The sequence below is a fragment of the Microcaecilia unicolor genome, unplaced genomic scaffold (genome assembly GCF_901765095.1).
Source record: "Microcaecilia unicolor unplaced genomic scaffold, aMicUni1.1, whole genome shotgun sequence".
NCBI classification, from domain to species: Eukaryota; Metazoa; Chordata; class Amphibia; order Gymnophiona; family Siphonopidae; genus Microcaecilia; species Microcaecilia unicolor.
In genome coordinates this window covers 16,292-30,216 of record NW_021963854.1, presented here as the reverse complement: position 1 = coordinate 30,216, position 13,925 = coordinate 16,292, and the positions used below count along the sequence as shown (strand labels likewise).

General features: G+C 45.7%; 1 protein-coding gene across 1 annotated transcript in view; it reads right to left on the bottom strand.

Moving 5' to 3' along the window:
- Nucleotides 1–13,925, bottom strand: part of LOC115459680 (dynein heavy chain domain-containing protein 1-like) — a gene marked incomplete at its 3' end in the record, with an annotated part of 48,836 nt that overhangs the window by 20,158 nt on the left and 14,753 nt on the right. The window contains exon 3 of the mRNA XM_030189487.1: nt 6,959–7,075. Coding sequence (XP_030045347.1) covers nt 6,959–7,075 — 117 coding nt within the window. The remainder of the gene's footprint in view (nt 1–6,958; nt 7,076–13,925) is intronic.

Genomic DNA, 13,925 nt, shown 5'->3' with positions numbered 1-13,925 from the left:
AATGTCTTAAATAAGTAAATAATTGGCACTAATTAGTGGCTATGTGCAAAACTGCCCTAAAGGGTATTGTGAGGGGCAAGGGCAGGTCAGAGGCCACCCAGCACTTCCGAGCACTGACCGGTCAGAGGATGCCAGTAGTTAGGTACGCGCATTAGCAGAAGTGCCCATGGCTAACATTAGACACGTAACTGCAGACTAACAGTTTTCCACGTCCAGCTGCCGATACGGAATTCGGGCTTCGCTTGCATTATCCTGGTACCTAAATGCTGGCAAGCTAGAGAGAATTATCTCGTTGTGTCTCCAGAAAATTGGCCCCCAAACCCAGAAGTGAAATTGGTGTAAATGTGTACATGTCTATTTGCTAAAAATTGCGTTCCTGGGAACGCCAGTTCATGCTGGTGTATAACTGGCGATGCTCTTTGTAGTTTCATTGTCTGCCAACTCAAACTTTGTGTATAACTGGTGGGTGGTCTGATTTTGGTTCTGTTTTAGTGAAATGCTGATTAATGCTGTGTGATGAGGGCCTGTTTTATGCTGTTTGTATTTTTATTACCTGATTTATTGGAAATTGCAAATGACAATTGGCAGTACATAAAAGTTTTTAAATAAATAAGTGGGATCAATCATGGCAGAGAACGTACTCAGGAAGCAAACAGGCAAGCGGTTTCCAAGGGTCACACTGGCAGGGAAGGTGAGCAGGCCAGCGAAACAGAGGACAGGATCAGGCTGGAACTCAGAGGAAGAAGGAAGATCTGGCCTGACCTCGGGATCTGCAGCACTCAGTAGTCCCCCCAAGGCCAAGGGTCAATTCTGCAGGCAAGGAGAGGGGCAGTTTCCAGCAGTATGCAATAGAGCCAAAGAGAAGCTGGAAGGGGGTGGGCCGGCTAGTAGCACTATTCCTGAGCAGTTGGAGGAAGGCATGGAAGTGATGGAGGACAGGGGCATAGCCAGACCTTGATGGGAGGGGAGCCAGAGCACAAGGTGGGGGGGGGGGCATATTTGGCTTGTCTCCCCGCGGCTGCTACTGCCTCCCTGCTGCCCCCCCCCCCCCCCCCCCCCACTGCCAATGTGAAGGTACCTTGGCTGGCGGGGGTCAACCCTGCCAGCTAAAGCATTTTCCCTGCGCTGGTCTCACATTGCCCGGTGCTCTGTTCTGTTTCAGTCGCTGTACATGCTCATTTTACTGAAACTGAGCTAATTTGGGGGGGGGGGGGGGTCTAGGCCCCCGTGGCCCCCCCGTAGCTACGCCACTTATGGAGGAATGGGAGCTACGCCCTGAGCAGTCAATGGAAGTCACAACAGAGTGAGTTTCAACCTGAACTGTGATTTTGAATTTGAGTTGGTTCCAGGTAACCAGAGTTGAAAATCCTGGTAAGTACATGGTAGGCTGTTTTTGTTAAGCAAGTGCTTCGTTTTTTGAATTGCTATTGCAAGAAAGAAACCGTGGGACACGAATATGAAAAGGGAGAGGGGAAGGGTAACTTTTTGAAGAGAGCACTGGACCAAGGGGAAGATGTATCTATTTACTTAAGTCACTGGACTGAGGCTCCAGAACCTCAGCTTCCACCAGATCAGACACCTATTGCTAAGGCACTTTGCAGCCTTTTATACTTATAAGGTTTCTTTTCTTTGCTCACCCCTACATTTTCTACCATCATTGATTTATCTCTTACTGCCCCTCCTCCCATTTCTACCAGTACTTTGAGTTCCTTTAATTTCCCTCTTCTCTAACCAGTCAATCAGTTACACAGACAGTAAAATCTATGATTCCAGGTAGTTTGAATGTGGCCTAGTCCTGATCTATGGAAGCAAGCTAACATCTTTCCAAAGATAAAAGAGGAACTGAGTTCGATTCCCGGCACAGGCAGCTCCTTGTGACTCTGGGCAAGTCACTTAGCCCTCCATTGCCTACCGCATTGAGCCTGCCATGAGTGGGAAAGCGCGGGGTACAAATGTAACAAAAAATAATTAAAAAAATACAGAATGTTTGCACTATCATCCCATTACACAGGTGCCATATATCTCCAAAATAGTAGAACGCAATGTCCTGACACAACTTGAGGACTTCCTGCACCCCAATCAAACTGGTTTCAGGAGATCACATAGCACAGAAACAGCTCTCTGTAACGTTCGTGAGTCCTTGGGCCAAGACGGAGCACAGAGAGGAAGACTGGAACCTGCGCTCAGTTGGGCAGCCAGGCAACCCCGAGGCTTCACCTGTGATGGCCGCTGTTCCCCGAGGGTTGGGCCCCCAGGTGCAGGCAGCCGACAGGACTTCCGGAGGCTGGCAGGGGTAGACGGCTGAGAGGACTTGGAGGGCAAGAGGCGAGCGGGACAGGCAATAGCAAATAAGCAGCAGGAGTACAGGCAGTCAGAGCAGGTCGCTGGTAAAGAGACTCTAGGAACTGGCATGAGGTCAGGCAACAAGCACAGAGTAGTTCAGGCAGGGGTGTGGTCAGGCAGCAAGCAAAGAGTAGTGAGGATTCCAGCAGAGGTCAGGTCAGGCAGTAAGCAGTTGTAGACAAAGTCACACAGTAGCACAAGCGAATCTACCAAAGTAGAAGCTGAAGCAAAGTGTGTAGGGAGATGCTGCTCCTTAAATAGCCCCCACCATCAGGAGAACAAATGTCAGCTGGCAAGAAGCAGGGAGACAGGAATCAGCTGGCCCGGGAGAACGTGGATAGGCCGGCCAATAGAAGGAGGCGGAAGAGAAGAGTTCTCCTGGGACGCCAGCGCTGCCAAAATGGCCGGCATTCTGAAAGGCAGCGAGGGCAAGAGCGGAGCGGCTGGCTCTGCCATGCCGGCCAGAGAGGCCGGCAGAGCGAGGAATGGGCCGTCGGAGTCGACACCGCCAGCATGGCCGACACTCGCTTTCACTGAGGCGGGACCGGCCGCAAGGAGCGCACAGCAGGTGAGGGGCGTGACACTCTCCTAGGTATTTCAACCATCATATAATAAATGCTTGATCAAGGAAAAATACCAATCCTAATCTCTTTAGACTTTTGACCTAATAGATCACACGAGTTTTCTACTGAGACTACAAGAAGTAGGTATCACAAATGCTGCTCTGGACTGGTTCCGTTCATATGTATCCACCAGAAACAACTATTCCAGCAGTTTGGTAATGGAGCCCACATGGGATGGGGCCATACTGGACGTAGTGCTTACTAATAAGGAGAGTGTTTCTGATGTTACAGTAGGTGAACATCTGGCAATCCAGTGATCACCAGCTGGTATGGTTCTAGATTTCAGAAAAACTAACTTTATTCAGAAGGGAGATTACCTCAAGGAATTGCTCTCTGGATGGGAACATCTGGAAGAAGTTGAAAAGCAGTGTGCAAACTGAAAGGAGCTATTGTAAGGGCAACAAACCTTTCTTGTAAGAAAAGTAAGGTAAAAGTAAGAGGAAAATGAGGCCACTTTTGTTCTCTAAAATAGTAGCTGAAAAGGTAAGGAAAAAGAGTTTAGCCTTTATAAACTACAAGAGATTGCAGAAAGAGGAAGACAGGGAACAATATCTGGAAAAGCTAAAGAAGCTGGTTGAGTAGTCAGGAAAGCAAAGATACAAATGGAAGAAAAATAGCCAATATGGTAAAATGGGGGGGGGGGGGGGGGGGAGGGGGGGGAGGGGGGGAAGACATTTTTTAGATGATAGGAGGAAGTGCAAAAGTGGCATTGTGAAACTCAAAGGTGAAAGGGAGGAATATGTAGAAGCTGATAAAAAAAAAAGTAAGGCAGAATTGCTTAACAAATATTTCTGATCTGTGATCACAGCTGAAGCGTTGGGAGCAGTACCACAGAAGAAAACACAGACAAGATGGGGTGTTGGTGGTTCCTGAACAATTTTCAGAGGACTGTGTGAGTTGCTGGCTAAAACTAAAGATGGACAAAGCGATGGGGTCGGATGTCATACATCCAAGGGTACTAAAGGAACTTGGAAACTCTAGTGTCTCTGCTGGCTGACCTTTCAATGCTTTTCTAGAGTCGAGAGTGATCTGGAGAACTGGAGAAGAGCAGATGTTGTCTCTCTCCACAAAAGTGGAAATAAGGAAGAGGTCGGGAACTACAGGCAGGTAAGTCTGACTTCTGTGGTAAGTAAATTAATGGGACCACTTTAAAACAGAGAATAGTAAAGTTTTTGGAATCCAAAAGGATTACAGGACCTGAAGCAATATGGCTTCACTAGAAGCAGGTCTTGTCAGACAAATCTGATTAATTTCTTGACTGAGCGACCAGAGAGTTGGATTGAGGAAGAGCGCTAGATGTGGTGTATTTAGATTTTAGTAAAGCCTTTGACATAGTTCTGCATAGATGACTAATAAAGGGATGTGGTTCCTCTTCAAAAAAGCGGAGAGAGGGAAGAAGTGGAAAACTACAGGCGGGTAAGCCTCACGTCGGTGGTAGGAAAAATAATGGAGTCGCTGCTGAAGAAAAGGATAGTTACATTTCTAGAAGCCAACAGGTTACAGGATCCGAGGCAACATAGCTTTACCAAAGGAAAATCCTACCAAACAAATCTTATTGACTTCTTTGACTGGGTGACAAAAGAATTGGATGAAGGACGTGCGCTAGATGTAATCTACTTGGATTTCAGCAAAGCCTTTGATAAGGTCACCCACAGAAGACTCATGAATAAGCTGAAAGGGCTGAACGTAGGACCCAAAGTGGTGAACTGGATAGGAAACTGGCTGACTGACAGGCAACAGAGGGTGGTGGTAAATGGAATCCGCTTGGAGGAAAGGAAGGTGAGTAGCGGAGTACTTCAGGGGTCAGTGCTGAGGCCGATTCTGTTTAATATATTGAGACACAAAATGCTGAAGGATTAGAAGGAAAAGCCCAGCATCCTGTTTCCAACAGTGGCCAATCCAGGTCACAAATACCTGGCAAGATTCCAAAAAGAGTACAAAACATTCTATACTGCTTATCCCAGAAATAGTGGATTTTCCCCAAGTCCATTTAATAATGGTCTATGGACTTTTCCTTTAGGAGCCATCCAAACCTTTTTTAAACTCCGCTTAACTAACCACCTTTACCACATTCTATAGCAAAGAATTCCAGAGTTTAATTACACGTTGAGTGAACAAACATTTTCTCCGATTCGTTTTAAATTTATTACATTGCAGCTTCATCGCATGCCCCCTAGTCCTAGTATTTTTGGAAAGAGTAAACAGAAGCTTCACATCTACCTGTTCAACTCCACTCATTATTTTATAGACCTCTATCATATCTCCCCTCAGCCGCCTTTTCTCCAAGCTGAAGAGCCGCTTTAGCCTTTCCTCATAGGGAAGTTGTCCCATCCCCTTTATCATTTTCATCGCCCTTCTCTGCACCTTTTCTAATTCCACTATATCTTTTTTGAGATGCGTCAACCAGAACTGAACACAATATTCGAGGTCCGGTCGCACCATGGAGCAATACAAGGGCATTATAACATCCTCATTTTTGTTTTCCATTCCTTTCCTAATAATACCTAACATTCTATTTGCTTTCTTAGCCGCAACAGTACACTAATCAGAAGGTTTCAATGTATCAACGACGACACCTAGATCCCTTTCTTGGTCCATGACTCCTAACGTGGAACCTTGCATGATGTAGCTATAATTTGGGTTCCCCATATGCATCACTTTGCACTTACTCATATTAAACGTCATCTGCCATTTAGACGCCCAGTCTCCCAGTCTCGTAAGATCTTGTAATTTTTCACAGTCCTCCTGTGATTTAACGAGTTTGAATAACTTAGTGTCATCAGCAAATTTAATTACCTCACTAGTTACTCCCATCTCTAGGTAATGCCAAGAAGTGAGAGTGATGCACTTGGGATGCATAAATCTAAAAGAGATATACCAGATAGGAGGGAAGAAATTGGTAAGCTTGACTCAGGAAAGGGACCTTGGGGTGATGGTGTCCGAGGAGCTGATGCCCCCGTATAAGTCGTTAGTGAGGCCTCAGTTGGAGAATTGTATTCAGTTTTGGAGGCCGTATCTTGCTAAGGATGTAAAAATACTTGAAGCGGTTCAAGAAAAGTGACGAAAATGGTATGGGATTTGCACTGCAAGACGTACGAAATAGAGCTGACACCAAATATGCTGAACAGTGAAATGCAGTTTTAATTAGACTCTTCGTGAACGGTATTGGTTTGACAGCTGGCAAAGTAGAAGTCAAAGAAAGAAAACCTAAAAATAAACAATGGGCTAATCTTATTGATACAGTGTGGAAGCATTCAAGGAGAACACCTTATGGAGACAGAAATTGTAAGTTTTTTACATATTTGTTTAGTCAGAGCATAAAATGTATAATTCTAATTTCATGAAATGAAGAAAGATTTACAATCTTATGGTGTTGTGATGCACAGCATTTTGTGGTCCTCGTATTTACTCAACATCTCGACCCAGAAGGGAACCATGACCCACAGAGTGCCTCATAACAGTAACTTGCTTAACAGTGGTAGTACCATGAGACTACATTTCGAGACAGGAAGTCGCTGGAGCAGGAGTGAGTGGCAATTGCTCCAAGGGTGAGTCGAGGTATCAGGAATCAATGGAGGGCTCAGGCTGGCCCTTTACTTTGGGAAAATATGGGATTTCAGGAAGGGGGCGTGGCTTCAAAGAAGGGAAGCTTTAAAATGTCTCAGCCTCATGTTGAACCTACTGGGCAACCAGGAGAGGGTTTCTGGGAGACACAAAGGAAAAATTATGTTTCTTACCTGATAATTTTCTTTCCCATTCGTCTCTGGATTGATCTGTGGGACGTAATGGAAGTGTAGTTTTGCAAAGTGACTTTGCATTTCCAGGCATTTTGCACTTTTGCGAAGTCAGATTGCACTTTAGCACATAGGGGCTCACTGGCCACATAGGAGGAAAATGCATATGGAAGTTGATAAGCAGGACAGAGGATGAAGGACCCTAACCAAGATTACCCTGAATTACTTGCTAGGAAGTAGGAACTCAGAATATTGTACCTGGAACAGACTTCTCTGCATCCTTTGTTGTAATAAACCATAGGCGGAAATCCAGGTGGACAAAGCATTCTGACTGAGAATCCTCGTTCTTTACTGGTGATATAGAGCCCTCTGCTTCTGCAACAAGAACGTATTAGCAAAGTCACAACTGAGAAATGGATCTCCTATTGCTATAAACTCAGGACCTGATACTCGGTGACAGGCCAATCACATAACTTTAAGGTGCTAGTACTACTTCATCATTTCTATAGCTACTAGACGTACGCAGCACTGTACACATTATATGCAGGTACTTTCTCTCTCCTTAGTAGGCTCACAGTCTAAGTTAAAGGTAAAGGTAGTCCTCTACTGGCAAGAACAAAGTCATGAACGACTTATGGAAGCTGCCACTTGAAGATGGTTTCTTGTCAGACTATTAACAGGGGGATTTGCCATCACCTTCCCCAGTCATCTTTACAATTGGGCTAAAGCAGGGTACGCATTTACTAACCGAAAGTCAATGGAGGGCTGAGTTGGATAGAGGCTGGCTATCTGACAGGAATCCCAGTGCGGGATTCAAACTCATGTCATGGGCACAGTAGGCAAGCCAACACAAAGCCTTTCAATGGATTAATTATTCATTTAAGGTTGCATGTACGAGTGGCAGTGAAACAGGTAAGTGTCGCCACTGTAAATACATTGATAACTTTAAAGGATAACTTGTAATTTAACTGCTATTTGGTTGCTGGAACTTTGCACAGATAAGTTATACAGAAAGTGGCTGAATTTTGCTGCTGTCGTGTAATTTTAAGCTCCGCCCCTCAGATGCCCCTAAGTTCACTCGGATTCTAAATGCTGCTGACCGCATAAGAGCTTTGAAATATCGGGCACTGAGTAAATAAAGGTATTGCCGAGACTTTATACGAGGAAACCTACAAACACTGCTTCTCTGTAACCAGGGAAATAAAACAAAAATAATCGATAAAGGAGGGTCTCCGATAAGCCAGTATGTAGAATTATGACCTTTGAGTTTCTTGAATACTTAAATTTTTCAGGGGAGCTCTAGTTGAGGTGATATTTCAAAATCCACTTTCTGGATAAAGACAATATACAAATAGCTGGCAAAATAGTGGGCAAAAGTGATCACTTTACTGAATTAATTAATTAATTCCCTAATCTATTATTTGTCAAGTTTGCCTGTCTTGAATAGATTGTAAACTCTGTTGAGCAGGGAATGTCTCTTACTGTGTGAGTCTAGTACAGCTATAGAAATAAATAGTAGTAATTCAACTCATGTCTCTACTTCAGGCATCATAAGGGTTGATGTGGCAGATGGCAGGATTGCATCCCTACGTTACCTGAGGATATTCCATTAGTACTCAGGAAGCATGGCGGGATCAGGTCCCTACGTTAATTCCAAAAGATTTAATCAGTACTAAGACTCTAACACTTGGGAAGGATGGTGGGATTGGGTCCCTATTGGGCTCATTTTCAAAAGAGAAAAACGTCCAAAAAGTTTGCATTTGGACATTTTTCTCACGAAAATGTCCAAATCGGTATTTTCAAAACCAATTTTTAGATGTTTTTCTATGAAGTCCATCAGAAGTGCATTCAAATCACAAGGGGGGGCGTGTCAGGGGCGTGTTAAGGGTGGGATTTGGGAATTCCTAACACTTGGATGTTTTTCAGCCATAATGGAACCTAGACCTAGACCTTTATAACAAATAAGGCACAAAAAGGTGCCCTAAATGACCAGATGACCACTGGAGGGAATCGGGAGTGACTTCCCCTTACCCCCCAGTGGTCACTAACTCCCTCCCACCCCCCAAACATGTGATTATAAACATTACTTGCCAGCCTCTATGCCAACCTCAGATGTTATGCTCAGGTCCCTGGAATAGTCCAGTGGTGGGTGCAGTGTACTGCAGACAGGTGGACCCAGGCCCATACCACTCCCTACCTACTTGTGGAGGAAACTGTGAGCCCTCCAAAACTCACCAGAAACCCATTGTACCCACATATAGGTGCCCCCTTCACCCATAAGGGCTATGGTAGTGATGTACAGTTGGGGGTAGTAGGTTTTGGTTTTTTTTGGGGTGCTCAGCAGACAAGATAAGGGACAATGGTGAGATGTGTACCTGGGTGCATTTTATGAAGTCCACTGCAGTGCCCTCTAGGGTGCCCTATTGCTTTCCTGGGATGTCTGAGGGACCAGTCTACTAAAAATGCTGGCTCCTCCTACATCCCAATGGCTTGATTTTGTGCATGTTGCACTTGGACGTTTTTTTTGCTTTGAAAATGGACCAAAAAACAAAACGTCCAAATCACAAAACCTTGTTCAAAATAGTATTTTCAAAAACAAAAGACAGACATTTTTTTCTTTTTTTGAAAATGACCTTCTTTCCTATTCAGATTTTGGACGTTTTTTGCAAAACATCCAAAGTTGGACTTCGACGTCATATTGAAAATGCCCCTCCACGTTACTTTAGGATATTCCCTGAGTACTAGGCCTCTAACACTCAAGAAGGATGATGGGATTGGGTCCCTGTGTTACCTTAGGATATTCCCTCAGTACTAGGCCTCTAACACTCAAGAAGGATGGTGGGATTGGGTCCCTGTGTTACCTTAGGATATTCCCTCAGTACTAGGCCTCTAACACTCGGAAAGGATGGAGGGATTTGGGCCCTATGATACCTTAGGATATTCCCTCAGTACTAGGCCTCTAACACTCAAGAAGGATGGTGGGATTGGGTCCCTGTGTTACCTTAGGATATTCCCTCAGTACTAGGCCTCTAACACTCGGGAAGGATGGAGGGATTGGGTCCTTGTGTTACCTTAAGATATTCCCTCAGTACTAGGCCTCTAACACTCGGAAAGGATGGAGGGATTGGGTCCTTGTGTTACCTTAGGATATTCCCTCAGTACTAGGCCTCTAACACTCAAGAAGGAAGATGGGATTGGGTCCATGTGTTACCTTAGGATATTCCCTCAGTACTAGGCCTCTAACACTCGGGAAGGATGGAGGGATTTGGGCCCTATGTTACCACAAGAGATTTAATCAGTACAAGGACTCTTAACAATCAGGAAGGATGGCAGGATTAGGGCCTTATGTTACCTCCCGGATATTCCCTGAGTACTAGGCCTCTAACACTCAAGAAGGATGGTGGGATTGGGTCCCTGTGTTACCTTAGGATATTCCCTCAGTACTAGGCCTCTAACACTCGGGAAGGATGGAGGGATTGGGTCCTTGTGTTACCTTAAGATATTCCCTCAGTACTAGGCCTCTAACACTCGGAAAGGATGGAGGGATTGGGTCCTTGTGTTACCTTAGGATATTCCCTCAGTACTAGGCCTCTAACACTCAAGAAGGAAGATGGGATTGGGTCCCTGTGTTACCTTAGGATATTCCCTCAGTACTAGGCCTCTAACACTCGGGAAGGATGGAGGGATTTGGGCCCTATGTTACCACAAGAGATTTAATCAGTACAAGGACTCTTAACAATCAGGAAGGATGGCAGGATTAGGGCCTTATGTTACCTCCCGGATATTCCCTGAGTACTAGGCCTCTAACACTCGGGAAGGATGGAGGGATTGGGTCCCTGTGTTACCTTAGGATATTCCCTGAGTACTAGGCCTCTAACACTCAAGAAGGAAGATGGGATTGGGTCCCTGTGTTACCTTAGGATATTCCCTGAGTACTAGGCCTCTAACACTCAAGAAGGATGGTGGGATTGGGTCCCTGTGTTACCTTAGGATATTCCCTCAGTACTAGGCCTCTAACACTCGGAAAGGATGGAGGGATTGGGTCCTTGTGTTACCTTAGGATATTCCCTCAGTACTAGGCCTCTAACACTCAAGAAGGAAGATGGGATTGGGTCCCTGTGTTACCTTAGGATATTCCCTCAGTACTAGGCCTCTAACACTCGGGAAGGATGGAGGGATTGGGTCCCTGTGTTACCTTAGGATATTCCCTCAGTACTAGGCCTCTAACACTCGGAAAGGATGGAGGGATTGGGTCCTTGTGTTACCTTAGGATATTCCCTCAGTACTAGGCCTCTAACACTCAAGAAGGAAGATGGGATTGGCTCCCTGTGTTACCTTAGGATATTCCCTCAGTACTAGGCCTCTAACACTCGGAAAGGATGGAGGGATTGGGTCCTTGTGTTACCTTAGGATATTCCCTCAGTACTAGGCCTCTAACACTCAAGAAGGAAGATGGGATTGGGTCCCTGTGTTACCTTAGGATATTCCCTCAGTACTAGGCCTCTAACACTCGGGAAGGATGGAGGGATTGGGTCCTTGTGTTACCTTAGGATATTCCCTCAGTACTAGGCCTCTAACACTCAAGAAGGAAGATGGGATTGGGTCCCTGTGTTACCTTAGGATATTCCCTCAGTACTAGGCCTCTAACACTCGGGAAGGATGGAGGGATTTGGGCCCTATGTTACCACAAGAGATTTAATCAGTACAAGGACTCTTAACAATCAGGAAGGATGGCAGGATTAGGGCCTTATGTTACCTCCCGGATATTCCCTGAGTACTAGGCCTCTAACACTCAAGAAGGATGGTGGGATTGGGTCCCTGTGTTACCTTAGGATATTCCCTCAGTACTAGGCCTCTAACACTCAAGAAGGATGGTGGGATTGGGTCCCTGTGTTACCTTAGGATATTCCCTCAGTACTAGGCCTCTAACACTCGGGAAGGATGGAGGGATTGGGTCCTTGTGTTACCTTAGGATATTCCCTCAGTACTAGGCCTCTAACACTCAAGAAGGAAGATGGGATTGGGTCCCTGTGTTACCTTAGGATATTCCCTCAGTACTAGGCCTCTAACACTCGGGAAGGATGGAGGGATTTGGGCCCTATGTTACCACAAGAGATTTAATCAGTACAAGGACTCTTAACAATCAGGAAGGATGGCAGGATTAGGGCCTTATGTTACCTCCCGGATATTCCCTGAGTACTAGGCCTCTAACACTCAAGAAGGATGGAGGGATTGGGTCCCTGTGTTACCTTAGGATATTCCCTGAGTACTAGGCCTCTAACACTCAAGAAGGAAGATGGGATTGGGTCCCTGTGTTACCTTAGGATATTCCCTGAGTACTAGGCCTCTAACACTCAAGAAGGATGGTGGGATTGGGTCCCTGTGTTACCTTAGGATATTCCCTCAGTACTAGGCCTCTAACACTCGGGAAGGATGGAGGGATTGGGTCCTTGTGTTACCTTAAGATATTCCCTCAGTACTAGGCCTCTAACACTCAAGAAGGAAGATGGGATTGGGTCCCTGTGTTACCTTAGGATATTCCCTCAGTACTAGGCCTCTAACACACGGGAAGGATGGAGGGATTGGGTCCTTGTGTTACCTTAGGATATTCCCTCAGTACTAGGCCTCTAACACTCAAGAAGGAAGATGGGATTGGGTCCCTGTGTTACCTTAGGATATTCCCTCAGTACTAGGCCTCTAACACTCGGGAAGGATGGAGGGATTTGGGCCCTATGTTACCACAAGAGATTTAATCAGTACAAGGACTCTTAACAATCAGGAAGGATGGCAGGATTAGGGCCTTATGTTACCTCCCGGATATTCCCTGAGTACTAGGCCTCTAACACTCAAGAAGGATGGTGGGATTGGGTCCCTGTGTTACCTTAAGATATTCCCTCAGTACTAGGCCTCTAACACTCGGAAAGGATGGAGGGATTGGGTCCTTGTGTTACCTTAGGATATTCCCTCAGTACTAGGCCTCTAACACTCAAGAAGGAAGATGGGATTGGGTCCCTGTGTTACCTTAGGATATTCCCTCAGTACTAGGCCTCTAACACTCGGGAAGGATGGAGGGATTTGGGCCCTATGTTATCACAAGAGATTTAATCAGTACAAGGACTCTTAACAATCAGGAAGGATGGCAGGATTAGGGCCTTATGTTACCTCCCGGATATTCCCTGAGTACTAGGCCTCTAACACTCAAGAAGGATGGAGGGATTGGGTCCCTGTGTTACCTTAGGATATTCCCTGAGTACTAGGCCTCTAACACTCAAGAAGGAAGATGGGATTGGGTCCCTGTGTTACCTTAGGATATTCCCTGAGTACTAGGCCTCTAACACTCAAGAAGGATGGTGGGATTGGGTCCCTGTGTTACCTTAGGATATTCCCTCAGTACTAGGCCTCTAACACTCGGAAAGGATGGAGGGATTGGGTCCTTGTGTTACCTTAGGATATTCCCTCAGTACTAGGCCTCTAACACTCAAGAAGGAAGATGGGATTGGGTCCCTGTGTTACCTTAGGATATTCCCTCAGTACTAGGCCTCTAACACTCGGGAAGGATGGAGGGATTTGGGCCCTATGTTACCACAAGAGATTTAATCAGTACAAGGACTCTTAACAATCAGGAAGGATGGCAGGATTAGGGCCTTATGTTACCTCCCGGATATTCCCTGAGTACTAGGCCTCTAACACTCAAGAAGGATGGAGGGATTGGGTCCCTGTGTTACCTTAGGATATTCCCTGAGTACTAGGCCTCTAACACTCAAGAAGGAAGATGGGATTGGGTCCCTGTGTTACCTTAGGATATTCCCTGAGTACTAGGCCTCTAACACTCAAGAAGGATGGTGGGATTGGGTCCCTGTGTTACCTTAGGATATTCCCTCAGTACTAGGCCTCTAACACTCGGGAAGGATGGAGGGATTGGGTCCTTGTGTTACCTTAAGATATTCCCTCAGTACTAGGCCTCTAACACTCGGAAAGGATGGAGGGATTGGGTCCTTGTGTTACCTTAGGATATTCCCTCAGTACTAGGCCTCTAACACTCAAGAAGGAAGATGGGATTGGGTCCCTGTGTTACCTTAGGATATTCCCTCAGTACTAGGCCTCTAACACTCGGGAAGGATGGAGGGATTTGGGCCCTATGTTACCACAAGAGATTTAATCAGTACAAGGACTCTTAACAATCAGGAAGGATGGCAGGATTAGGGCCTTATGTTACCTCCCGGAT